Source organism: Salmo salar, chromosome 04 (assembly GCF_965601325.2).
Source record: "Salmo salar chromosome 04, fSalSal1, whole genome shotgun sequence".
NCBI lineage: Eukaryota > Metazoa > Chordata > Actinopteri > Salmoniformes > Salmonidae > Salmo > Salmo salar.
The window spans coordinates 46,092,031-46,119,924 of NC_138294.1; the positions used below are offsets into that span (position 1 = coordinate 46,092,031).

A 27,894-nucleotide genomic window follows, 5' to 3' on the forward strand; every position below is an offset into this window, starting at 1 on the left:
ATGCTTAAACTGTTTTCTAGTGACATTTATTTGGAGACATCCATAACAATGAGCTGATGAGGCGCGATATTATCTTTGTCTCCACATGTGAAGAGAAGTGCACAGAACAAATTAAACCAATGAATCAAACATAATTCCCAATCACTTTCTCTTCATTTCTGTTGCCTGTTCCTGTCCATGGTCCTGGAGTCTATCTGGCAATAGTCTCTAGCATTCAGTACTGTCCCAGGTCCTTGTGGATGCTGAGCTTGGTCCCACTCCCATCCACAGTGGTGCCATTTATGGGGAATGAGGAGACAGTGGTAAACGCTGCAGTCCACTCTCGATACGTTCCTCAGCATCATGGATGAGTCCCCAGCAGTGGGCTTCCCGGAGAGGAATGCCCAGCCTGCAAATGCATCGTCAGACGTCTGGTTGCCCTCCAGTATGGTGTGCCTGTCCAGTCTGGTTGCCCTCCAGTATGGTGTGCCTGTCCAGTCTGGTTGCCCTCCAGTATGGTGTGCCTGTCCAGTCTGGTTGCCCTCCAGTATGGTGTGCCTCTCCTTGTGCCCATGGACCACCCACTGCACTCCCATCCCCTCTGGGTAACTTCCAGACAGCAAGCAGGAGAAGACCACATCGTCTCCCGACATTGCCTTCTCTTTATCGGGCTGCTGTTGCACCACAAGGCCCCCTTCCTCCACAACTCCCTCCTCCACCACAAGCCCCTCTTCCTCCACAGGGACATCAGTAGGGACATCAGTAGACAGTGAGGTGTTTTCTGTCTCAGAGCCAGGCTCTGATAGTGCCGACACTGCCATGGTGTCTGTTACAGGTCCTTCGGTATGGGCAGCATCTTGAGTGGGGTTTGGCAGAGTAGCACCATCGCAGACTAAACAGAGAGAGAATTCCCCCTGTCAAACAGAGAGGCACAATTTAGACACAAACACACGCGCACGCACGCACGCACGCACGCACGCACACACACACAGACACAGACACAGCACACACACACACACACACACACACACACACACACACACACACACACACACACACACACACACACACACACACACACACACACACACACACACACACACACACACACACACACACACACACACACACACACACAGCTCCAGTCTGGTAGCTCAAAATATTCTGGGTAGAGTAGTGACACTAAATCTCCTCTAAAATTAGAGATACAAAAATCACATGGATTAAAATATCACTGTGCTGCTGTGCTGAGGTACAGGGCCCAGCACAAACTTTCCATCACAACACGAGTGATTCAGGCAGAAACCAAGCAAATTCAAAATCAATTCAGAGAAGTTTGTGGGGCATTAGACAAACACATTAGATAAACACAAAACACCTGAATCATCAAACATACTCTATTGATTTGATGTAAGGTTGCTAGTGTTTGTTAAGGCTGCTTAGGCCGGCAGTATATTCTACAGTATATTATACAGTGAACATAGAGTGAACATTTAATAAAGTAGCCTCAGTGATATAACTGATTATTAACAATGCCATCAGAGTAAGACAAAAAGCATGTGTGAATGGTGTGGGTTTTATGGTAGTGTCTCCGTCTCTCATCTGTGGGCCTGCATTGCTACAGTATGTGTTGAGATTGTGGTTTGTGTTGGTACTAGTATGTCCACCTGTGTGCATGTGTATGTATGTATGGTTTCCATGTGTTTGATGCCATTCCATTTGCTCCGTTCCAGCCATTACCATGAGGCGTCCTCCCCTCACCAGCCTCCACTCGTTGGTATGTATACTTATGTGTACATGTTTGTGCATGTGTCTTATAGTCATGTCTGAGTGTGTGGACATACGTGTGATGATGTGTGTGAGTGAGATGAGGGAGGAGCAGAAGTTCTTACCTGCAAGTGTGGCGACCAGTAGGTGAGCGAGGATGAGCGGGGGGTCGGGAGAAAGACAAGAGGCCCGTAATCCTCTCAGATCTCAGCAGCACTGACAGATATGTTGAAGAGGAGTACCTCTAGATCAGCCCCCCGCCCTCTGGTGCCCCTCTCCCCCCTCTGACAACCCAATACACGCACACAGAACCTAACACCCTCACCCACTAACTTACCCTCATTCACACACACCCTCTACACAGATATTGCCCTTCCAACAGTTCACTTTCACTTGGCATGCAACTCTGCTAGTAAAAACAACACGGACACTAAAGATTTACACAGAAATAATCGGAGAATAGACAGCCTAGAGACACCGCAGCCAATCTAACAGTGTCGAAATACAAAATAAAACCTGTTCACAAGGACTTACAACAGATCCACAGTATGTGCTGCATATCGAAATTATTTGCATAAGCAATACCTTTTTTTTTTTATCTTCACATTTTGATGGGATATCGAAGGAAAGGTTAACATCAAGCTGCTTTACTGAAACGCCACTCATGGAAGAACTGCATTAAGATGAAGATGACTTTATTGGTCAATTGCACACAAGGTCCAACCGAAATGTGTCTTCCGCGTTTAACCCAACCCCACCAAAAGACACACGTACCACTAGTGGTTCGGGGGGGGGGCTGTGCCCCTGTGACAAAAATGTTGGACCCCTTTGTGGCCCCCCTAAATGTGGAGTATGAAATCATTTTTACATAACTAGTTTTTGCTATCGTTCTTTTTTTACATCCGTTATTAGACAGTGGCAATGCGGAACATGGTCTTTTGCCTGCTAATGCCTGCAATGCAGTGAAGAAAACGATATGACAACAATAACGTCTAATGTAACTGGCCCCTCTAACAGTACAACTGGCCCCAGCTTGGCCCCCCAGTTGAAATGGTCTAGAACCGCCACTGACACGTACACACATATACAGATTTTTAAAACGTGTATTATCCCGTGTCTGTACGAAGAAGACGATGTTACGATGAAATTAAAAATGTCACATGGATCTGGGGCCCCTCGAGTGGTAGCTTTAAGTCATCACACAAAGGCAGAAGCCATACAATACCCTCCTTAACTCTTTTATGATGCTACACATAGGCCGACACTAGTTCATTCTACTTTTGCTGACAACAGTTGTAAACGCTAGTCAGACGTTGCCCTTGTTATTGTCTGCGACTGACTGCATTAACCCCACCAAAATAGATTAGAGAGTCTGTATCTGATTGAGCTTATGGTCCAGGCTTTTTAACTGCTACTTGGTTCTGGACTACAGCTTGACTAATGGGAGCGTACTCCATAGGGGCAGAGGGAGCTTCATCCTGTGTATTGATTCAGTCCGTCTACACAGCATCACCAGAGTGGACATTACTGTAAAGAGAAGATTCAGCTGTCTTCCAATATCCGAATGAACCTGTAATGTGTACAGTATGTGTGTGTGTGTGTGTGTGTGTGTGTGTGTGTGTGTGTGTGTGTGTGTGTGTGTGTGTGTGTGTGTGTGTGTGTGTGTGTGTGTGTGTGTGTGTATGTGTGGATATTGTGTGATAATTGGGAATTTCTTTCACAAATGAAATCTATAGCAGCCTATAATAGTGAAATCTAAGCACACTTCCAACATTTTATTTCACGTCAATGATTGCAATGTTTTTGCATAACCCTATAATCAAAATCCATGTAAACTGGTACAAATTACATCATTGTTTTGTAATTGTTTGTGTACATTCTGAGTTGCACACACAATTGTCTGTCGGTATACAATGCCTGTTTTGGTTGTTGGCAGCTCGTTGTTGCGATACACACTCCTGGGGCTTGGTTCACTCAGACACCCCATTTAGGTTTGAGTTATAATTAGTCACCTCTGAATATGCACATTTTTATTTGTCAAAAGTCAACTCTCATTTTATTTAGTTTGAGTATAACGTTCAGCTCACACACCATCTCTGTATCAGACCATTTACATTAGAAAGCGCTGCTTTATTACTCAACCTATACAAACATGTACAAGCCATAGATAAACATAGAGTTGGACTACTGCTTCCCATCAGGCACACGCTTGACTCTTCTAGAGTCTTCTCTGTGAGTGGAGGGGACGGGGTCATATTGCTGGCTGAAGGAAATATGACACCGAAGGGTGGGGCTGTACCACAGATCTTCCCACTCCCTCCTCTTGCATGACTGCATATCATCTGTCTGGCTCCCCCACTAACCCCCACTCAACAGTGTAGACTATCAGGGCTGTTGTTGGTCTTTCTAACACCTCAGTATTATCATCCGTGGAAATGGTCAACAATACCCACACTCTTCATGTAGCTACAGCAGCATCAGGCAAAGGTGGCAGCAAAACAAAACAGCACACCGGTTTACCAAGCCAACAATTTGGCAGCAGTAAAACCAAAATGGAATCAGAGTAACTAAAGGACATTAAAGCAAGGGCTAGAGAAGGGTGGTTGACCTATAATACATGGCAGCACAGGGTGACTGTAGCGTAATGTCAGGGGTGAGGTCTATGCTCAATTAAGTGAGTTCTATACTCAATGAAGGCAATTTCAGTATAGTCTAATATCAGGTCTTTCTACAGACTTTGATAAACAGCCTGGTCTCATAGACTAGACGTAACATAGTAAATGTAAATCCGGGACACTCAAATTAGTATATGTTACATTTGGTATGGTTATATCAGACAGACGGTGGTTGATCGGGGTGGATAACCCAAACATTTAGCAACCCAAAGGTTTTGAGTTTGAATCTCATCACAGACAACTTTATCATTTTAGTTAATTAGAACTTTGCAACTACTTAGCATGTTAGCTAACCCCTCCCCTAACCCTAACCTTAACCCTTCCCCTAACCTTAACACTTTAAGATAACCCTTCCCCTAACCCTAACCTTAACCCTTTAACTTAACTCCTCAACTTAACCCTAACCCCTAGCCTAGCCTAACGCTAGCCACCTAACCACCTAGCTAGAATTCATTTTTGCAAATTTGTAACATATTGTACATTTTGAAAATTCGTAATTTATTGTACTTTTTGTAAATTCTTACCATATAATACAAATGTAATTTGTAGCATATCATACGAAATGGGTGATGGACATCCACAAATGAATACATTCCATAGGAAAGTAACATATCATACTCAATGGAACGTCTCGGCTTTCAAACAGAATAATACAAAATGCTCCGAGACCAGGTTGTGATAAATGATAGATAAGCAAGCTATTCAATGTCTCAGGTGCAGAACATTGACTTTGACAGGACGAACAGCCTCAGCCATATGCAGCACTAAGCGGAGGTAAGGGATATGTGGTGAGAAACAAGTACATTTTGTTAATGACCAACAAAGCGTTTAGCCTCCTGTTTACATCAGCACATTTAAAAGAACACCACCCCCCCATGCTGTATTGCAATTCCAATAGACCGTTTGATCTATTCAAATTATCCCGGCGCAGTGGTGACACTGTCCTCCTGAGAATCCGCGAAATGCATACCACCTCCTAACGCTGCCACACGCTGTCGCTGGCTGCCACTGCAAAGCATGCCAATTTCCTTTTTCAACACTGTCACCCAACCCAATCAGGCTACTCCTCTCATAATAAACCGTGTGCTCCTCTTCAATGACCGGTGTGGCTTTCCCAACGAAATGATGAGGAATAGAAGATAATCAAGCTCGTCCCCTAAAACTGCTGGATTACAGGATATTAAACGATAAAAAGTTTTTTAACTGAAAGGGATATCACACCTGCCAACGCTTACCGGATACCCTGGTACCTGGAATTCGCCGCCACGTAATTAGTTCGGACCGAAGTTTATTTTAGTGTGATGATACGGATCTCCTATTTGACAGGGAAAGTCTGAAATATATTACAGGAAAAACATAAATGAAATAAGAAATAATTGGTGTTCGTATAACAAGGGTCTGTACCCTAGTCTTCGAGGGAAAGGTGCATTCTCCCAAAAAACCTACAGTCCAGGTAAATGTAGGCTATGCAATTTTTATTTTCTCAAAAGGTAAGTTAGATGCACACCATTTTCAACCTGGTCTCAAAGCAAAACATATTATATTTGACTAAAATCCGTGCGACTCCATGTATTATGATATTGTAGCGTCCCAGGTTTATAAACGCAGATATCTACTCTGCCAATTGAGCATGCTTTTATGGCACAGTCGATGGCGCGCTGGGCTTCGGCCTGTTTCATTACAATATGTTACTTTACATTAGGTTACATTACATTGGCCTACTAATGTAATAGTGGTCATACAATATAATATGAATTGTAGGACGTATAGTATCCTACATCTTGAATGTTTAGTATGATATATATATTATGTTCTACTGCTTTAGTATGATATGCTATGTTCAACTGCTTTGGTAGGATATATAACGTTTGACTGCTTTAGTACAATATATTACATTTGATTGGTTTAGTATGATATAATACGTTTGACTGCTTTAGTATAATATATTACATTCAACTGCTTTAGTATGATATGCTACATTAGGTTAGGGGTTATCTTAAAGAGTTAGGGTTAGCTACCATGCTAAGTAGTTGAAAAGTAGCTAAAAGTAGTAAGTAGTTACAAAACGTATGGTTACGAATTCTAGCTAGGCGGTTAGGTGGCTAACGTTAGCTAGCTGGCTAATGTTAGCTAGGTTAGGGATCAGGGTTAAAATTAGGGTTAAGTTTAGGAGTCAGGTTAAAGGGTTAAGGTAATGTGTTTATTGGTATGCGGTATCCCATTCCTTTAGAATATTGAATTGAAACATTGATTTGTCATGTTTAGTTACTAAAAAATATATTCATTTTTTGTTCAGCTTTCCCTTTAGAATGTGACTATAGTCTACAGTTATTTTAAGTTCACTTATTAAGGAACAAAATATTGTCGGTAGTCAATATTTAGACTGTCGAAGAGCTGGGCTATATTTGAAGTAGTATGTCAGATGACAAAGCCAACACTGGCAGTCATTCCAACAATGCACGTTCCATCTCCCCATATGATAGGCGTGCTTGGAGAACCGGGTTTAGTTGGCCCAGATAGGTCTTCCCTAGGGACACGGTGGCCTTATTTCTAAAAGCCAATTTTATATTAGAGGAAAGTAATTGTATTGTAAAACTTGTTAAAATCAAAAGCTATTTTAATTGATTCCATTAACGACCTAAAAAATGCGTTTATTAAACCTCTTGTCACTTTCATGAGGCGGATGTTGGTCTAGTAGGCATATCCCTGTTAAGGCTTGGTAATTGTGGAGGAGGAATGAGGCGCAGGAAGCAGCGAACACAGGGTAGTGGTGTTTTTAATATACACTCACAAAAAACAAATGTTCCCACACACAGGGGAGAAAATACATGCGGCGTACAACAACGTCGACATGAACACAAGCCGTCACACAAGAAACAATCATTAATCCCGCACGAACAGGAGCGGGCCAGCTAAACTAAATAGCCCCTCTAATGGCTAATTGACCACAGGTGTCACAAAATAAAAAAAGTGAAAAGCAAAAGGGAATCGGTGGCAGCTAATAGGCCGGTGACGACAACCGCCGAGCGCCACCCGAGCAGGAGGGGGCGCCACCGTCGGTGGGAATCGTGACAATCCCTAGTTGGTCGTGTGTGTACTTACATGCGCACGTGCTGTCAAAGTGAGTGTGTTGATGCAAGTAATGAGTACCTTTCAGATAGCCTTAATGTCTTCATTATGATGAACAACTGTCTGTGGGACGTCAATACAACGGTTTCCTTTAACTCCGTTAATTAGACTAAGAGAGTACTCAAGTCAAATGTGATTGATTATTGGCACCCAGACGTACCCCTCATCTGGTGTGCCAGTCAGTCCCTGAATCAGTCCTGTGCAACTTGAGGTCCGGATTTGAGAAAGGGGACCCCCCCCCCCCAACCGTACAAACCACTAAAGCAACAAGCTAGCTTTACATATAGGAGGTAACTGTTGACATCCGGCCTTGACAAAAGGTGCTGTCACCATGCAAATGTAAAATGTTGTGAAACCTTCACCTCAGTGGTGGAATAAGATTTCCAACACAGTCCATATTACTGAAGCACTTCACTGAATGAAGAATGAAGACCACTCTCCACACACCCTTACCACACCCAGAGAACAGCTATTAATAGTTTGACTGTGTCTCTTTACTGTTGCAGTTTTTCTAAGCACAGGACCTTCAAGTGGATCCGTGAACAGTCAGAATGAAATGGGAGAAGTTTAAGCCTCCAGAGCCAGATGATCCCATGTGCTGTTGTGAGTGTGATGTAGACCCACGTGGATGCTGCTGTGACTGTGACGATCTGGATGAAGCTTGCAGCAGGTGAGGGGGTGGAATGAGGAGGAGGAGGATCATGGCAGGACTCAGCAGTCCACGTTCAGGTCTAACCCCCTGCCCTCTTTGTGTTCCCCTCTCTGTCATCCCTAACCTCATGTCTTTTCCAGGTGGCTAAAGGGTGAGCCTCAGAAACCTGACTGTGTGTTGCCTGTGTTTGGCGCAGTGATGGACCGGCTGAGGGTGAGACTGTTACCAGGGGACAGGCGGGTGGAGATCTCCATGGTCCCAGCTCTAGTGTTGCTTCCTCTGCTATTGCGTCTGGCAGCCCTGCACTTCCTGTTGGGCTTGGTCATTCTGACAGCCCTGCCTGGGCTGGTGCTGTGGTACTACTACGCCACACACCGGAAGAAGGGCCGCACCCTCTTCTTCCTCAGCCTGGCGCTCTTCTCCCTAGCCTACATGTACTTCCTCTTTGTCACAGAGATCTTACCTCGTGGGGATGTAAGTCACCTGCAGCTTGTGACCGTGACAACGGGTGTGGTTCTCACTCTCATCTCCCTTGTGCGCACTAAGAGGGGGCCAGGCTTTGTGCAGCCTTCCCTGGCTGACATACACAGCACCAATCAAAGCCAACTGCCTGACAAACACTCTGCCTCTCAGAATGGAGTGGACCAGTTGATGATGCCAGCATCCCCAGCCAAACCAGTGGAACAGCAGACACAGTCCCTGACAGCAAAGGGGGGCACTTGTCCTCTGTGCAAAGTGGTGCGTCCCCCGCGGGCGGGACATTGCCGGATCTGTGGAGGCTGTGTCCAGCGCCTGGACCACCACTGTATCTGGTGGGTTTCATTAAACCTCTTTGTCTGTTGTGGAGGACGTGACTATTATTATGCTATTATTTGTGCAACAACAGGATGACCTTATAAAAAAAAATAGCTTTCTGCAACACAAAGGTGACTAACGCCTTATCATATCTGCCTACATTTCCCTACTATAAAAACACACAATATTTTAATCTCTCAGACCCTCACACTTATATCTGCTCAACAATACTCTTCTACACATAATCATGATCTCACTAAGTGTCACACTGTCAGGCCAAGAAGACGTCACCAAAGCAGACCAGGCTGTAGAGACATGTGCAAGGCCCACAGGGGTTCACCCTTCAGCAGGGTGAGGCGACCTCAAACCAGGACAATCTGTTACTTATGGCATTTAGATAGACACAACCAGACACAGAGTATATGTGCTCATTACCTCACATTCATACTAACTGTGCTTTCACATGCAACCGCAGCAGAAGTTGGTCATTTGAACTGAGGGTGTATTGTCTGTGTTGTGTGTGTTGTGTCTGTCACTGCGGAGGTAGGATAAACAGCTGTGTCGGCAAGGCCAATCATCGCAACTTCCTGCTGACCCTGCTCCTCTTTCTGTTGACCTCTCTGTATGGGATCAGTCTGGTACTGCGGAGCGTGTGTCCCCGACAGAACCTTCTCACCGCCCTGCTCTACTGCCCTGGTGTCTACAATCAGTACAGGTACACTACGGTACCTGGTATTTGCTTAAAAATTGTACACACAAACAAAATGACAATTCAGAATGTATTTTGGTTTATTTGGGATTCATTGAAACAAGCACCACTTCATTGCCTACTATTAGGCACCAGGTACCCATTGGGCAAAAACTGGTTGAATCAACATTGTTTCAACCAAAATGATCTGTGCCCAGTGGCTAGTTACCAACTGTTTTGAGTTACTTGAAATAAGTGTGAAAAGATTTTGTTTGTGTTATGTTGTTTTCGAAGTGTAACTCTGTGGATGTCTTTTCAGCTCAGCCCTGTGCTTTACCTGTGCTTGGTACAGCAGTATTGTCACAGGAGGTCTGCTGCACCTGCTGATGCTTCAAATGATCAATATCAGCTACAATTTGACAGAGCGGGAGGCACAACTTGCTCTGCGGAAGAAAAATGGCCAGAGTCGTCTGCGTGGCCTCGTTGTCGACACAGGGGTCTACTCACGTGGCTTCTGGCAGAACTGGGCTGAATTCCTGACCATGGGAGAACCTGCAGATAGACACCCCTCTGCCCTCACTGACTTGGTTTAGCCTTGGCTTAACACCATGCCACTCTGCCCAACTAGTTCAACACTGCTGGGTTTCAACTAGAAACGCCTTTCCTCAACCATGCTGGTGGGCTGTGTGGGACTGTGAGCATCTCTGAACTCTCAACTGCCCTTGGGTCACGCAAACTTATTGCAACTCAGAGATGTTCGTTTTTAATCGTTAAATAGACCTCTATATTCCGAACACTTAGGTAGAGACAATAACCATGTTCCTCCAGGTTGTCATGGATACGACTATTAGTATTAGTTATAACATGGTGTAAATCTAAAGGGCTGCTCTGCATATTTAATAAAGTTTTAACCTCTGACAAATATCTGTTTGATTTTCCAACAGGATGTAAAGATTCTTAACCATGGCAGACTAAATAGCAATAGATGAATGGACATGCATGACTTAGAGAACGTGTTTATGACACTGTAAACTACATATTGACATTTAGTGTACCTGACCATAAGGTGACACAGGCGAAGATTACTTTAAAGGGAAGAAAGCTGTGCATGTTTTGACAGACATGAGGAACACGTATCCTCTCACCCACATACTCTTTGTAGTTACATTTTATATTAAGTTTGCATGTACAGTAAATTTCTTATATTACAACTATCCTGTTCACTGTAGAAGACTAAGACTCATTTTCCTTTGTATCTTGTTTTATCATGCCAATAAATCATATCAAATCCAACTGATGAGAGTGAGAGACAATGCTGGTTAGGGGGCCAACCTTTACGCAAGTAGGCCAGGGCTTCTGGGTTTACTAAGAAAGTGGCTAGAGAGCTCAGGAGGCCTCATCTGTGGCATCACTGCAATAAACCTACAGAATGAGAGCAAACTTGGTTACTGTTGAAGATATGCATATGCAAAATCTTACTTGCTGGTGTGCTTTCTGTTTCTTGATTTTAAATCCTCCCCTTAATCTTCGGCGTTGAATCTGTCATTTCCTGTCAGTGCATATTGTTCAGAGATGTTCTCAATCACCCTCAACATTGATGTAGTTCAGATCACTAGTGTCATTACTAACAAGTCTCTGCTCGTCCACTTATGGTCCACCGCACCAGTGGTCGTCCTGCTCCTCTGCTCTGGTAAGAGACCGAAATTCCAACTTGAGAGACTGTGTTGATATGTGTTATTAGACATTATGTTGTGTAAAGGAATTCTGCCCTATGTGCACACAAGAGACCACAGGAAAACTTATTTGATCAGAGGTTAGTTTGTTTAATAAGGATTGCCACCCCGGAGTACACACTTACAGCAATTTGGAAGCGGGACACTCCATTCTCAAGATGGTGTTTTCCCTTTTTATCCCCTACTATGGTTCATCCTGCCCAGGGTGATGTCCCTTAACTTTAATACCATATAAACTCATAATTATCAGTTGCTAATACAAAGTTGTCTCTGCTAGGCAGAGTTCAGCTTATTGTGTTATTGGCAGTTAGTTTCCCAGTCCTTCTTCCTCTTATTGCTAACATAGTTCCCTTTATCCAGCCGATACCGAAAAGTATAGTTTCAACACACAGGCATATGACTTTGTACAGTTTACTTCTTCATGCACTTACAATGTGTCTACCATTGATTCTTAATCTCTAGCAAAACATCATTGTACTTTTGTAAATCACACGTGTTCCTATAATGTACAGATATTATACAATTCCTTTCAGTTGTGAGACGTTACACTATATATTCTGTTTCTATAGTGTATGAATATGCTTACGTTTGTGAGCTAATTAGTATATTGGCTATAATTCCATAAAGAATGGGAGAGGACATAGAAATTAATAACATATACCACATAACAATGTAAACAAACTAAAGACTGGAAATCCAGTAGATTATCAACAGGGTCACAGTCACAAACAGGAATTAGGAACAAACTCAGAGCTGAAATAACAGGAACATTTTCAATATTCCACATTTTTCATGAGGATAGAGAACAAAAAGTTAGAAGTGTATGTCGATGTCTAAATGTTGGTGTAAGATCCTTCAACACGATAAGATCATCCAAAAAGATTGTAATTTAAACTCCACACATCCATCCCCTCAAGGTTCTTTTGCAGACCGGGTGAGGACTTCGATGGCCGTAGGATTCTGGTTTCTAACAAACTACCCTGTTTTCGTGGAGAAGGATTATATCGACCGTGTCTAAGCTGTGACGATGCATGGATACACGTTAATAGAGACACAGAAGGATGATGCTGGGCCGTACTGCTGTTCTCTCACAACCGTCCCACTTGGAACTCTGGAGGGGCACCTTTATTTGGACACACAAACAGGTACTGCCCACTTCCGCCAAGCTCCAAACCAGGCTAGCATGCACTACACACCCTTTTCTGGTACGCCAAGTTGTTCTGACATAGAAGCATAGGAAGTCTCACGCTAACCTATACTCTTAGGTTCTAGATGGCACCTTTTTTTCTAAAAGGGTTCTTCGGCTGTCCCCATAGGAGAACCTGTTTTGGTTTCAGGTAGAACCCTTTCCACATAGGGTTCTACATGGAACCCAAAAGGGTTCTCCTATGGGGACAGCCGAAGAACCCATTTTTCTGGGAGTGTACACGTCAGCTATTGTAATACAGATTTCTAACGAGCTCTCTCGGTTTTGTCAGCCAGTGAACCTCTCATAATGACTGTGTCCATTGCGAGTGGGATTCTGGGAGGGACCATAACGGCACCGGTGCTCTGTAAGATGAGAGCCACAAATCTTACCCTAACAGCTCACTCACTTCATAACTATATTTGAGCCTGGTCCAGAGGTCTCGAAATGAAAGTCTCCAATGCCCTCAGGTGGCTATAAATCGAGACTGCAGTGTAGCTTCGATTGACGCATCTTGTGATGCCAAGCTGCTATGCAACCCCTTTCCCCCTCCAAGTGTTTAAATGGGACGTTCCTATATTCACAGCGGTGTAGAAGACCAGCGCAGGACCCTGTGGACATGGCAGTTCATTGAGGGGGGCTTCCACAAAACAACCCCTCCACCCTCCAGAAGAGCCAGGCCCATGCTCCCCCACCACAGAGGAGTAACAGTGAGGAGGAGGATGGGGACATGTATTACTTCACGGTCACAGCGCTCCCCCTCTCCCAAATTACACCTAGTGCCTCCTCTACCTAAGGGAAGAGAGAGAGAATACTGCACTCTCATACACACTGAATTAAATACAAACAGACATGCATTCATAGAAAAGACACAATTTTTACATTTTAGTCATTTAGCAGATGCTTTTATCCAGAGCGACTTACAGTAGTGAATGCATACATTTCATACAGTTCTTTTTTCTCTGTACTGGTCCCCCGTGGGAATCGAACCCACAACCCTGGCGTTGCAAACACCATGCTCTACCAACTGAGCCACACGGGACTAATATACACACACACTGACAGAAAAGCAGTAACATTCACACACCTGACCTTTATTTGGTTTGGGACAACCATTTCAAAATCAATCAATTACTATGAAATAAGACTATCATTGTGTTGTCATTTCCAGTGTAGCATTTCCCCTACACTGAAGTAACAATTTAATGGATATGCTTTCTAAATATCTTTTTTTCCAATAAGCAGAATTCAAACACACAGAATGGCCCTGCAGCAATTTAAACACCTCATTGCTCTTCACGCTGGACCCAGTCACTGTATCCTCCAGCATAGTGACGAGCTCTAGGAGAGAAAGAAGAAAAGATGAGCCCAGATGTGTAGTTACAACTCATATGTATGTGCACGTCGGTGTAGTTACAACTCATATGTATGGGCACATCGCTCAGGTTATGATGCTAGCAGACAAAAAGGTGATTGTAAACGGTCATCACCTGCTGAATCCCAGAGCCCACATTATGTCAAGTGCAGTAGCACTCCGTCTACCTCTCTGGCAGTAGACCACAATGCTGCTATCCTCCTTATGAGGGGCACGTACTCCAAACCTCTGTTTGAACTGGTCTGAGCTCAGTCTCAGAGCCTCCTGGAGTTCCCCAACTGTTAGTAGTAGTACAAGTATTTCACTTTATTGCCCCACAATGGGAAATTGGTTTAGAGCAGTTAAAAAAAAAAGGTACATGACAACATGAATCATAACAGAAAATAAATATGAAACAAACAAAACATGACAGAGAAAAAGTGTGCAGAGTGCTGCTCTGTGAATGTTTCAAACATGTGAAAATAAGTGTGTCGTTGTGTGTTACTCACGTGGGACATTGGTGGAGCCAGGAATATGTCCAGCCTCAAACTCATCTGGATTGCGGACGTCAAACAGTTGAATACTGCTGCTGGGAAACATAGTCTTCAACTGATTGTACGACACCTCTGAATCTACACAAAACACATTCAGACAGTCAGCCATATACACCGAGATGAACACCCGCTTTTGCCCTCAGAGCAGCCTCAATTTGTCAGAACATGGACTATACAAGGAGTCGAAAGCGTTCCACAGGGATGCTAGCCTATGTTGACTCCAATGCTTCCCACAGTTGTGTCAAGTTGGCTGGATGTCCTTTGGGTGGTGGACCAGTCTTGATACACACAAGAGTGAAAAACCCAGAAGCGTTGCAGTTCTTGACACAAACCGATGCGCCTGGCACCTACTAACATACCCCCAAAGGCACTTAAATATTTTGTCTTGCCCATTCACCCTCTGAATGGCACACAATCCATGTCTGAATTTTCTCAAGGCTTTTAAAAATCAGGTTTAAGCCCTGTCTAATTATCCACCACACACACACACACACACACACACACACACGTTCAAAAGTTTGGGGTCACTTTTTGTCCATTAAAATAACATCAAATTGATCAGAAATACAGTGTAGACATTTATAAATGACTATTGTAGCTGGAAACGGCTGATTTTATAGAATGTGTACAGAGGCCCATTATCAGCAACCATAACTCCTGTGTTCCAATGGCACGTTGTGTTAGCTAATCCAAGTTTATAATTTTAAAAAGGCTAATTGATCATTGGAAAACCCTTTTGCAATTATGTTAGCACAGAAACTGTTGTCCTGATTAAAGAAGCAATAAAACTGTCCTTCTTTAGGCTAGTGGAGCATCAGCATTTGTGGGTTCGATTACAGGCTCAAAATGGCCAGAAACAAAGACCTTTCTTCTGAAACTCATCAGTCTATTCTTGTTCTGCGAAATGAAGGCTATTCCATGTGAGAAATTGCCAAGAAACTGAAGATCTCGTACAACACTGAGTACTACTCCCAACACCAGAATAGAAAGAGTGGGGGGCCCCGGTGCACAACTGAGCAAGAGGACAAGTACATCCGTGTCTAGTTTGAGAAACAGACACCTCACAAGTCCTCAACTGGCAGCTTCATTAAATAGTACCCACAAAACACCAGTCTAGTATAACAAACTGTTTGGACGCTACAGACGATTGTAAGAAGACCGATTTTCGGGATGTCTCATGGTCTGACAAACGGCGCTCTAGCTCTGCCACCTTTCACCGCATATGCAGAAGTGCGACATCTGCTGATGTGGTGGATTGAGACGCATCCAATGAAAAATAGATATCTCTAGCTTAAACTGACAGATTTTTATATTATTCAAATAAGATTTCCAATGGGGCGCGGACATCGACTCTAGGGGTTTTTAACCCGTCTTCTCCTCTTCATCTACACCAGCATTTCCCAAACTTGGTCCTCGGCACACCAAGGGGTGCACGTTTTGGTTTTTGCCTCAACACAACACAGCTATTTGAAATGATCGAAGCTCGATTAGTTGAATCAGCTGTGTAGTACTAGAGCAAAAATCTAAACGTGCACCCACTTGGACAGAGTTTGGGAAACCCTGATTGAAGTGGATTTAACAAGTGACATCAATAAGGGATCATAGCTTTGACCTGAATTCACCTGGTCAGTTTGTCATGGAAAGAGCAGATGTTCTTAACGTTTTGTATACTCAAGTGTATAAACCATATCTAGCAGTTTGATTAAAGTTATGTTTTTAAACCTAAGAAAAATTGTAGAAATAGTCAGGGTTTATGTAGCCGTGTTAAGTGACGACCCTGACAAAGTGAGTAACTTTCATTATTGAAGAATAAGTAAGATCCTTTTAGTAGTGCTGCTGCCATGTTCCTTAGTACAATTTCCTGTCAGACCTATTCTCAGTTGTTTGATGCATTTCAGTTAATTATCCCTTTTGCAATTGTCAGCCATGCTTGCATGTGTTTGTATCGCACTCTTGTATTTCCCTAGTAAAACCACAACATTATCCTGCAAGCTTTCTCCATGTGCTCCTGTGTCTGCAATAAAAATGTTGCTTCCGGGTTTGGAGCGAGTAGTCGCACTTCGCTTCGCAGGTAATATTACATTTCATTACATTACAACGGTTTAATTTGTTTGATCTGAGATTTTTTTTTTAGCTAGCTACATAGCCGTCTTTGTATCAAAGATAATTGTGTAGTTTAGAGTAATTATCGAGGTTAGCTAGCCAGCTATTTTCATCCTCCGCGACGCGTTCTCCTAACTTAGTCAACACTGCTAGCTAGCCAACTTCTACCGACAAGCAGCACTGTAGAAACTATTACATTACAACGGAACGACTTGATTAGTGTAGCGTTAGCTAGCTACATAGTTGTCTTTGCTGTCTTTGTATCTAAGATAATTGTGTAGTTTAGAGTAATTATCGAGGTTAGCTAGCCAGCCGCGCCGCGATGCCGTTGTCCAGACTCCAGACTTAGTCAACACACCTAGTCATCATCAAACCCACTGCTAGCTAGCCAACCTTTACCGACTAGCAGCACTGTAGAAACTAATACATTACAACGGAACGATTTGACTAGTGCAGTGTTAGCTAGCTACATAGTTGTCTTTGTCATAGTTTGATAATTGTGTAGTTTAGAGTAATTATCGAGGTTAGCTAGCCAGCTATTTTCGTCCCCCGCGACGCCATTTTTCCAAACCTAGCCAACTATTACCGACGAGCAGCATTGTAGAAACTAAATACATTACAAAGGAACGTCTTGATTAGTGCTATGTTAGCTAGCTACATAGTTGCCTTTGTATCATGATAAGGTGTAGTACTGAAACTATCGAGGTTACCTAGCCAGCTACACTTTCAAACAAAGTCAACAACGCAGCCACTGCTAGCTAGCCTACTTCACCAGCCAGCAGTACTGTATCATTTTAGTCAATAAGATTTTTGCAACGTAAGCTTAACTTTCTGAACATTCGAGACGTGTAGTCCACTTGTCATTCCAATCTCCTTTGCATTAGCGTAGCCTCTTCTGTAGCATGTCAACTATGTGTCTGTCTATCCCTGTTCTCTCCCCTCTGCACAGGCCATACAAACGCTTCACACCGCGTGGCCGCTGCCACTCTAACCTGGTGGTCCCAGCGCGCACGACCCACGTGGAGTTCCAGGTCTCCGGCAGCCTCTGGAACTGCCGGTCTGCGGCCAACAAGGCAGAGTTCATCTCAGCCTATGCTACCCTCCAGTCCCTCGACTTCTTGGCGCTGACGGAAACATGGATTACCACAGATAACACTGCTACTCGTACTGCTCTCTCCTCGTCTGCCCACGTGTTCTCGCATACCCCGAGAGCGTCTGGCCAGCGGGGTGGTGGCGGCACTGGAATCCTCATCTCTCCCAAGTGGACATTCTCTCTTTCTCCCCTGACCCATCTGTTTATCGCCTCCTTTGAATTCCATGCTGTCACAGTTACCAGCCCTTTCAAGCTTAACATCCTTATCATTTATCGCCCTCCAGGTTCCCTTGGAGAGTTCATCAATGAGCTTGACGCCTTGATAAGTTCCTTTCCTGATGATGGCTCACCTCTCACAGTTCTGGGTGACTTTAACCTCCCCACGTCTACCTTCGACTCATTCCTCTCTGCCTCCTTCTTTCCACTCCTCTTTTGACCTCACCCTCTCACCTTCCCCCCCTACTCACAAGGCAGGCAATACGCTTGACCTCATCTTTACTAGATGCTGTTCTTCCACTAATCTCATTGCAACTCCCCTCCAAGTCTCCGACCACTACCTTGTATCCTTTTCCCTCTCGCTCTCATCCAACACTTCTCACTCTGCCCCTACTCGGATGGTATTGCGTCGTCGCAACCGTCGCTCTCTCTCTCCCGCAACTCTCTCCTCTTCCATCCTATCATCTCTTCCCTCTGCTCAAACCTTCTCCAACCTATCTCCTGATTCTGTCTCCTCAACCCTCCTCTCCTCCCTTTCTGCATCCTTTGACTCTCTATGTCCCCTATCCTCCAGGCCGGCTCGGTCCTCCCCTCCTGCTCCGTGGCTCGACGACTCATTGCGAGCTCACAGAACAGGGCTCTCCGGGCAGCCGAGCGGAAATGGAGGAAAACTCGCCCACTGCGGACCTGGCATCCTTTCACTCCCTCCTCTCTACATTTTCCTCTTCTGTTTCTGCTGCTAAAGCCACTTTCTACCACTCTAAATTCCAAGCATCTGCCTCTAACCCTAGGAAGCTCTTTGCCACCTTCTCCTCCCTCCTGAATCCTCCCTCCTCCCTCTCTGCGGGTGACTTCGTCAACCATTTTGAAAAGAAGGTCGACGACATCCGATCCTCGTTTGTTAAGTCAAACGACACCGCTGGTCCTGCTCACACTGCCCTACCCTGTGCTTTGACCTCTTTCTCCCCCCTCTCTCCAGATGAAATCTCGCGTCTTGTGACGGCCGGCAACCCAACAACCTGCCCGCTTGACCCTATCCCCTCCTCTCTTCTCCAGACCATTTCCGGAGACCTTCTCCCTTACCTCACCTCGCTCATCAACTCATCCTTGACCGCTGGCTACGTCCCTTCCGTCTTCAAGAGCGAGAGTTGCACCCCTTCTGAAAAAACCTACACTCGATCCCTCCGATGTCAACAACTACAGACCAGTATCCCTTCTTTCTTTTCTCTCCAAAACTCTTGAACGTGCCGCCCTTGGCCAGCTCTCTTGCTATCTCTCTCAGAATGACCTTCTTGATCCAAATCAGTCAGGTTTCAAGACTGGTCATTCAACTGAGACTGCTCTTCTCTGTGTCACGGAGGCTCTCCGCACTGCTAAAGCTAACTCTCTCTCCTCTGCTCTCATCCTTCTAGACCTATCTGCTGCCTTTGATACTGTGAACCACCAGATCCTCCTCTCCACCCTCTCCGAGTTGGGCATCTCCGGCGCGGCCCACGCTTGAATTGCGTCCTACCTGACAGGTCGCTCCTACCAGGTGGCGTGGCGAGAATCTGTCTCCGCACCACGTGCTCTCACCACTGGTGTCCCCCAGGGCTCTGTTCTAGGCCCTCTCCTATTCTCGCTATACACCAAGTCACTTGGCTCTGTCATATCCTCACATGGTCTCTCCTATCATTGCTATGCAGACGACACACAATTAATCTTCTCCTTTCCCCCTTCTGATAACCAGGTGGCGAATCGCATCTCTGCATGTCTGGCAGACATATCAGTGTGGATGACGGATCACCACCTCAAGCTGAACCTCGGCAAGACGGAGCTGCTTTTCCTCCCGGGGAAGGACTGCCCGTTCCATGAACTCGCAATCACGGTTGACAACTCCATTGTGTCCTCCTCCCAGAGTGCTAAGAACCTTGGCGTGACCCTGGACAACACCCTGTCTTTCTCCACTAACATCAAGGCGGTGACCCGATCCTGTAGGTTCATGCTCTACAACAGTCGCAGAGTACGACCCTGCCTCACACAGGAAGCGGCGCAGGTCCTAATCCAGGCACTTGTCATCTCCCGACTGGATTACTGCAACTCGCTGTTGGCTGGGCTCCCTGCCTGTGCCATTAAACCCCTACAACTCATCCAGAACGCCGCAGCCCGTCTGGTGTTCAACCTTCCCAAGTTCTCTCACGTCACCTTGCTCCTCCACTCTCTCCACTGGCTTCCAGTTGAAGCTCGCATCCGCTACAAGACCATGGTGCTTGCCTACGGAGCCGTGAGGGGAACGGCACCTCCGTACCTTCAGGCTCTGATCAGTCCCTACACCCAAACGAGGGCACTGCGCTCATCCACCTCTGGCCTGCTGGCCCCCCTACCTCTGAGGAAGCACAGATCCCGCTCAGCCCAGTCAAAACTGTTCGCTGCTCTGGCACCCCTATGGTGGAACAAGCTCTCTCACAACTACCAGGACAGCAGGGTCAATCACCACCTTCCGGAGACACCTGAAACCCCACCTCTAAGGAATACCTGGGATAGGATAAAGTAATCCTTCTCCCCCCCCCCCCCCCCCCAAAAAAAATGATTTAGATGCACTATTGTAAAGTGGTTGTTCCACTGGATATCATAAGGTGAATGCACCAATTTGTAAGTCACTCTGGATAAGAGCGTCTGCTAAATGACTTAAATGTAAATGTAAAAACCCAGTACTTGGATTCCTGCTCCATCTCCTCATTCCTACATCCTAACTGATGCACCATGGCGGTAGAAACAGTCCTGAACTTAGCCTAGCCTGTCCACCCAGTACTTTATCAGAGGGAGTCATAAGTAGAAACCCATGTGTCCTGGCCAAGGGGGTGTATTTGTGTACACATACACACAGAGAGAACTAAGCAGTCATTGACCTCCATTACACAAGCTACTGGACTCTTTGGAACCAATACAAACTCTTATTTTCCTTCTGCATGCATTTTTTTTTACTGTTTTTTATTTTGAGTGGCAGCCTAAGGAACATGTTTCATAAATGTATAATGTACCTGAACCCCCCCCCCCCCCCCAAAAAAAAAAGAAATACAACTTTCAGCCATTGTGCTAGTGCTAAACTCAGCAAAAAAAAAGAAACGTCCTCTCACTGTCAACTGCGTTTATTTTCAGCAAACGTTATATTTGTATGAACATAAGATTCAACAACAGACAAACTGAACAAGTTCCACAGACATGTGACTAACAGAAATTGAATAATGTGCCCCTGAACAAAGGGGGGGTCCAAATCAAAAGTAACAGTCAGTAGCTGCATTAAGTACTGCAGTACATCTCCTCCTCATGGACTGCACCAGATTATCCAGTTCTTGCTGTGAGATGTTACCCCACTCTTCCACCAAGGCACCTACAAGTTCCCAGGCATTTCTGGGGGGAATGGCCCTAGCCCCCCCTCCGATCCAACAGGTCCCAGACGAGCTCAATTGGATTGAGATCTGGGCTCTTCACTGGCCATGGCAGAACACTGACATTCCTGTCTTGCAGGAAATCAGTCATACTGCTCATTCTGTGCGTGGTGGCATTGTCATGCTGGAGGGTCATTTCAGGATGAGCCTGCAGGAAGGGTACCACATGAGGGAGGAGGATGTCTTCCCTGTAACGCATAGCGTTGAGATTGCCTGCAATGACAAGCTCAGTCCAATGATGCTGTGACACACTGCCCCAGACCATGACGCCCCCTCCAAATCGATCCCGCTCCAGAGTACATGCCTCGGTGTAACGCGCATTCCTTTGATGATAAATGCAAATTGGACCATCACCCCTGGTGAGATAAAACCGTGACTCGTCAGTGAAGAGCACTTTTTGCCAGTTCTGTCTGGTCCAGCGACAGTGGGTTTGTTACATAGGCGACGTTGTTGCCGTTGATGTCTTGCAAGGACCTACCTTACAACAGGCCTTACAAGCCCTCAGTCCAGCCTCTCTCAGCCTATTGCGGACAGTCTGACCACTGATGGAGGGATTGTGCATTCCTGGTGTAACTCAGGCAGTTGTTGTTGCCATCTGTACCTATCCCGCAGGTGTGATGTTCGGATGTACCGATCCTGTGCAGGTGTTGTTACACGTGGTCTGCCACTGCGAGGACAATCAGCTGTCCGTCATGTCTCCCTGTAGCGCTGTCTTAGGCATCTCACAGTACGGACATTGCAATTTATTGCCCTGGCCACATCTGCAGATGAGCAGGGACCCAGGACATCTTTATTTTGGTGTTTTTCAGAGTCAGTAGAAAGGCCTCTTTAGTGTCCAAAGTTTTCATAACTATGACCTTAATTGCCTACCGTCTAAGTGTCTTAACGACCGTTCCACAGGTGCATGTTCATGAATTGTTTATGGTTCATTGAACAAGCATGGGATACAGTGTTTAAACTAGGTCTACCGATTATGATTTTTCAACGCCGATACCGATTATTGGAGGACCCAAAAAAAGCCGATGCCAATTAATCGGCCGATTTTTTTATAATAATGACAATTACAACAATACTGAATGAACACTTATTTTAATTGAATATAATACATCAATAAAATCAATTTAGCCTCAAATAATGAAACATGTTCAATTTGGTTTAAATAATGCAAAAACAAAGTGTTGGAGAAGAAAGTAAAAGTGCAATATGTGCCATGTAAGAAAGCTAACGTTTAAGTTCCTTGCTCAGAACATGAGAACATATGAAAGCTGGTGGTTCTTTTAACATGAGTCTTCAATATTCCCAGGTAAGAAGTTTTAGGTTGTAGCTATTATAGGAATTATAGGACTATTTCTCTCTATACGATTTGTATTTCATATACCTTTGACTATTGGATGTTCTTATAGGCACTTTAGTATTGCCAGTGTAACAGTATAGCTTCTGTCCCTCTCCTCGCTCCTACCTGGGCTCGAACCAGGAACACGTCGACAACAGCCACCCTCGAAGCAGCGTTACCCATGTAGAGCAAGGGGAAAAACTACTCCAAGTCTCAGAGCGAGTGACGTTTGAAACGCTATTAGCGCGCACCCGGCTAACTAGCTAGCCATTTCACATCGGTTACACCAGCCTAATCTTGGGAGTTGACAGGCTTGAAGTCATAAACAGCGCAATGCATTGCCAAGGGCTGCTGGCAAACGCACGAAAGTGCTGTTTGAATGAACGCTTACGAGCCTGCTGCTGCCTACCATCGCTCAGTCAGACTGCTCTATCAAATCATAGACTTAATTATAACATAATAACACACAGAAATACGAGCCTTAGGTCATTAATATGGTCGAATCCGGAAACTATCATCTCGAAAACAAAACGTCTTTCCTGTCAGTGAAATACGGAACCTTTCCGTATTTTATCTAAATGGGTGGCATCCCTAAGTCTAAATATTCCTGTTACATTGCACAACCTTCAATGTTAAGTCATAATTACGTAAAATTCTGGCAAATTAGTTCGCAACGAGCCAGGCGGCCCAAACTGTTGCATATACTCTGACTCTGCGTGCAATGAACGCAAAATGACAAATTCACCTGGTTAATATTGCCTGCTAACCTGGATTTCTTTTAGCTAAATATGCAGGTTTAAAAATATATACTTCTGTGTATTGATTTTAAGAAAGGCATTGATGTTTATGGTTAGGTACAGTCGTGCAACGATGGTGCTTTTTTCGCAAGTGCGCTTTTGTTAAATCATCCCCCGTTTGGCGAAGTCGGCTGTCTTTGTTAGGAAGAAATAGTCTTCACTGTTCGCAACGAGCCAGGCGGCACAAACTGCTGCATATACCCTGACTCTGTTTGCAAGAGAAGTGACACATTTTCCCTAGTTTTTCCCTAGTTCATGTTAGCAGGCAATATTAACTAAATATGCAGGTTTAAAAATATATACTTGTGTATTGATTTTAAGAAAGGCATTGATGTTTATGGTTGGAGCAACGTGTACCTAAGCGATTATATGCAACGCAGGACAGGCTAGATAAACTAGTAATATCATCAACCATGTGTAGTTAACTAGTGATTATGATTGATTGATTGTTTTTTATAACATAAGTTGCTAGCTAGCATTAAACTTACCTTGGCTTCTTACTGCATTCGCGAAACAGGCAGGCTCCTCGTGGAGTGCAATGTAAAGCAGGTGGTTAGAGCGTTGGACTAGTTAACCGTAAGGTTGCAAGATTGAATCCCGGAGCTGACAAGGTAAAAATCTGTTGCTCTGCCCCTGAACAAGGCTGTCACGCTCGTCGTAAAGATGGGACCAAGGCGCAGCAGGAATGTGAATACTCATCTTCTTTATTAAGATGAAAAACCAAAACAAACACTTAAACAAAACAATGACGAGAAAACAGTCCTGTGAGACATACAGCTACACATGGAACAACTACCCACAAAAACCCATGAAAAAACACACCTACTAAATAGCACCTTCAATTAGAGGCAACGAGAAACAGCTGCCTCCAATTGAAGGTCAAACCAATAAACTAAGCATTGAAATAGATAAACTAGACACAGACATAGAAATAAACTAACATAGAACATTGCCCAACAAACCCCGAAACACATTAAACAAACACCCCCTGCCACGTCCTGACCAAACTACAATAACAAATAACCTCTTTACTGGTCAGGACGTGACAAAGGCAGTTAACCCACCGTTCCTAGGCCGTCATTGAAAATAACAATATGTTCTTAACTGACTTGCCTAGTTAAATAAAAGGTAAAAAAAAAAATAATTTTAAAACAATAAAATAAATCAGCGTCCAAAAATACCGATTGTTATGAAAACTTGAAATCGGCCCTAATTAAATCGGCCATTCCGATTAATCGGTCGACCTCTAGTTTAAACCCTTTACAATGAAGATCTGTGAAGTTATTTGGATTTTTACGAATTATCATTGAAAGACAGGGTCCTGAAAAAGGGACGTTTCTTTTTTTGCTAAGTTTAGTTAGCAACTTTCTTCAAAATGCATGCAGAGACATAATAATGGTATCCACAAGTTAATCTGACTGAGGAAGTAGATTGAATAAATAAAAGTAAAACATTCATTCAGGGTCTCATTCTCAATAGTTCCTTGAGAACAAACAATTCACAAATCAACATATTTAAAAAATAATAATAAACTACAAGATACAGCAGTTACAGACACATTTCAACAACACAAATACATTACAATAAACCAAAACACTCGCAAACAACGATGAATTCATTCCTCAGTGTTCTAAACTGCCCTAATGGCACCAGAGATTCAAGACGTAATGAGGGTTGTAAATTATTCCAAACATGGGGGGGGGGGGGGGGTGTTAAAACTAAAGGATGATTTACCTAGGTGGGCAGAGACAAGGGACATCAAGATTTAACCAACCCTGTGAGCAGGTTTGGTGCTTTTATCTCTTTATACTTGAACAGAGAAATGAGATATCTGTGAAGCTTGTGCAGCTGAGCTTAGACAACAACAAAAAAGAAGAGAAAACAGGGAGAAGCGAAGTGATATGGGAATTTGGAGAGGTCCAGCTGACTTTCTGACAACGGATGTAGTGAGGAGTATTAAACCTGTCACTTGTGATAAATCGAAGCGCGCTATGGTACACAGCATCCAAGGGTAAAGGTTGCTGCAATCTGATAAATGGTGTCACCATAATCAAAAGCTGGCAGGAATGTTGCCTGTACAACCTGTTGTTTAAGGAGAGGCATGATCTATAAAAGAAATCAACTGCCCTGCGCGCCCAGTCAGTATTTGGCCATGATTACTACAAGTTTAGATAGACGGCTAGACAAACTAACGATCAAAAAATTGTCAGCTACATGGCTAATTGAGTGACTGTCAGAAGGCAGGTTTCAGTTGACCCAGGTTTATTTGACATAAGTAGTGTCGCCAAAAATACATTTTGCAACATGTGTAATGGAAACGAAAGATTGACAATATTCTTATCCGTTCAATATGGGTGGATTTTTCCATTTGTCTAACTTTCTTTATTATGACAAATCATGATGGAAACAGTGTTTTCGATTATCCTGGCTTTCAAGAATGGCATCGCCTTGCTTTTTTGGTTGGCTGGATGCAAGTTTCACCATCCAATTATTTCAGGTGGTTAATCATTGGTGTGATATGTTGGCACATGAGAATTTTTAGAATATGTCAAATATTATTCAATTATTGCATTCTATCCATGCTGGCTTTCATGGGCTACCTGAGACATGAAACAGATCGGTGTGAGAGCATGCAGGCTGTCACCAAATGTATTAATGCACAATTTGCCTAAATGGGTAATGGAAACCCTTCAACTACTTTTTTTAATACAGTTTTTATTTTTGGGGGTGGGACGTCATTACGTCCAGCTGTTTTTCCATCGACACAAAATAGTTGCATGGAAATGCACCATTGCAGGCAATTGTATCCATTTTCCATGCAAACTTTCTAAATGTACTTTTTTTTACAAATAAAACACACTATTCAATGGACAAGTAAATGGAAACATAGCTACTGACTGACATAAAAGAAACACTGCAGATGCACAATAACATTTTGAAATTGCACCTGGTGTATTCTACTATTCTCACTCAATAGTAAGTGGAGACTCCGACTGGGGGCGGCCGGTGGCCCTAAGCAACCGAACACTCATGCCTGGAACCAGCCCTTCATGCGTCCACCCAATTCAGGTGGATTAATCTTTGGTGTTGAATGGATGTTGAATGATAGTGGGTGTAGCTGATAGACAGTACATCAACCATATTAACAAACGAGATAGTGTGTGGTGCACTACATGACCAAAAGTATGTGGACACCTGCTCGTTGAACATCTCATTCCAAAATCATGGGGATTAATATGGAGTTGGTCCCCCCCTTTGCTGCTACAGCCTCAACTCTTCTGGGAATGCTTTCCACTAGATGTTAGAACATTGCTCCGGGAACTTGCTTCCATTCAGCCACAAGAACATTAGTGAGGTCAGGCACTGATGTTGGGGGCGATTAGGCCTGGCTCGCAGTCGGCGTTCCAATTCAAGCCCAAAGGTGTTCGATGGGATTGAGGTCAGGGCTCTGTGCAGGCTAGTCAAGTTCTTCCACAACGATCTCAACAAACCATTTCTTTATGGACCTTGCTCCTAGACGTTTCCACTTCACAATAACAGCACTTACAGTTGACCCGGGCAGCTCAAGCAGGGCAGAAATTTGACGAACTGACTTCTTGGAAAGGTGGCATCCTATAACAGCGCCACGTTGAAAGTCAATGAGGTCTTTCTACTGCCAATGTTTGACTATGGAGATTGCATGGCTGTGTGCTCATTTTTAATACACCTGTCAGCAACGGGTGTGGTTGTCACACTTGTGTATATAGTGTACATGCGAAATTGTACCCCCCCCAAAAATCCAATAACATGTAGGCAGTGGTGAAATCTTGAGTTCATATCACTCTGTTGGCCTTCACTTTATCAAAAATGACTGAGTACTGACTCTTTGGAACTCCTACAAATAGACTTGTCTACAACTATGCACACTTTTCAATTTAATCCATTTAGTGAATTCTTGGCTAATTTGCCTCGGGATGGTGTCCCAGATACCCTGGCTAGAAATGTGCATGGCATATTTGAAAATCGACAATACGCACAGTACTAGTTAGAATACCTTAGACGCTGCACCTGTCACGAGTCAAGAAATAGCCTACCTGTGATCGGTGGCTCCTTGTAGTAGACTGCCTCAGGTTTCACGTCACACAATCGGTCGGGCGTGCCATCACAGTGCGTCTCCTCTGCCACGACCACCACCGACAGCGCGCATAACACGAGAAGCATCTTTGAACGTCGCTTGAAACAATGTCCAGAGTTATTAGTCTACGTGTATAAGTGCATGCTTTCCCTCTATGTAGGCTATCTCCCCGCCCTGCAAGTGTGTCATTGGTGACTCAAACAAGTTTAACATTTAAAGATGTTAACGAGCGACATCATTTCAAATATTTTTGATCACTGGCTGTGTCTTGCCCTTGTCCAGCCCAATGACTGTATAT

The 27,894-nt window shown here is 44.2% G+C and overlaps 3 protein-coding genes across 4 annotated transcripts; 1 reads left to right on the forward strand and 2 right to left on the reverse strand.

The window, feature by feature from the left end:
• Positions 1-67: 67 nt before the first annotated feature.
• si:ch211-137i24.12 (Immunoglobulin superfamily member) lies at positions 68-1,958 on the reverse strand. Its single transcript, XM_014196495.3, has 2 exons — positions 1,872-1,958; positions 68-893 (listed from the first exon to the last, which is right to left on the reverse strand). Exon 2 carries the CDS (start codon positions 798-800, stop codon positions 153-155), a length of 648 nt encoding a protein of 215 aa, XP_014051970.1. The 5' UTR covers positions 801-893; positions 1,872-1,958; the 3' UTR covers positions 68-152.
• A 3,523-nt stretch (positions 1,959-5,481) lies between these two features.
• zdhhc23a (zinc finger DHHC-type palmitoyltransferase 23a) lies at positions 5,482-10,607 on the forward strand. 2 transcript variants are annotated; one of them, XM_014196196.3, is made up of 5 exons: positions 5,482-5,874; positions 8,057-8,220; positions 8,343-9,014; positions 9,545-9,712; positions 10,005-10,607. In XM_014196196.3, the coding sequence occupies exons 2-5, from the start codon at positions 8,102-8,104 to the stop codon at positions 10,276-10,278; spliced, it is 1,233 nt and encodes a 410-aa protein (XP_014051671.2). In that variant the 5' UTR covers positions 5,482-5,874; positions 8,057-8,101; the 3' UTR covers positions 10,279-10,607. The 2 variants fall into 2 exon arrangements, with proteins under 2 accessions (XP_014051671.2, XP_045572870.1); XM_045716914.2 differs by lacking the exons at positions 9,545-9,712; positions 10,005-10,607 and adding an exon at positions 9,273-9,536.
• Positions 10,608-13,479: 2,872 nt separating this feature from the next.
• Positions 13,480-27,881, reverse strand: LOC106603177 (thiosulfate:glutathione sulfurtransferase). The gene is made up of 4 exons (XM_014196497.3): positions 27,556-27,881; positions 14,468-14,590; positions 14,095-14,257; positions 13,480-13,945 (listed from the first exon to the last, which is right to left on the reverse strand). Exons 1-4 carry the CDS (start codon positions 27,680-27,682, stop codon positions 13,891-13,893), a joined length of 468 nt encoding a protein of 155 aa, XP_014051972.1. The 5' UTR covers positions 27,683-27,881; the 3' UTR covers positions 13,480-13,890.
• Between the last annotated feature and the right edge of the window lie 13 nt (positions 27,882-27,894).

What these genes read in the sequence shown, in the direction of transcription:
- si:ch211-137i24.12 (XM_014196495.3), bottom strand. Translation starts at nt 800, where the DNA reads ATGGCAGTGTCGGCACTATCAGAGCCTGGCTCTGAGACAGAAAACACC.
- zdhhc23a (XM_014196196.3), top strand. Translation starts at nt 8,102, where the DNA reads ATGAAATGGGAGAAGTTTAAGCCTCCAGAGCCAGATGATCCCATGTGC. An exon ending in CTGGATGAAGCTTGCAGCAG is followed by an intron (nt 8,221 to 8,342) that starts GTGAGGGGGTGG and finishes TGTCTTTTCCAG; the next exon opens with GTGGCTAAAGGGTGAGCCTC. An exon ending in CTGGACCACCACTGTATCTG is followed by an intron (nt 9,015 to 9,544) that starts GTGGGTTTCATT and finishes CTGCGGAGGTAG; the next exon opens with GATAAACAGCTGTGTCGGCA.
- LOC106603177 (XM_014196497.3), bottom strand. Translation starts at nt 27,682, where the DNA reads ATGCTTCTCGTGTTATGCGCGCTGTCGGTGGTGGTCGTGGCAGAGGAG. An exon ending in TGGCTCCACCAATGTCCCAC is followed by an intron (nt 14,258 to 14,467) that starts GTGAGTAACACA and finishes TACTACTAACAG; the next exon opens with TTGGGGAACTCCAGGAGGCT. An exon ending in TGGGCTCTGGGATTCAGCAG is followed by an intron (nt 13,946 to 14,094) that starts GTGATGACCGTT and finishes TTTCTCTCCTAG; the next exon opens with AGCTCGTCACTATGCTGGAG.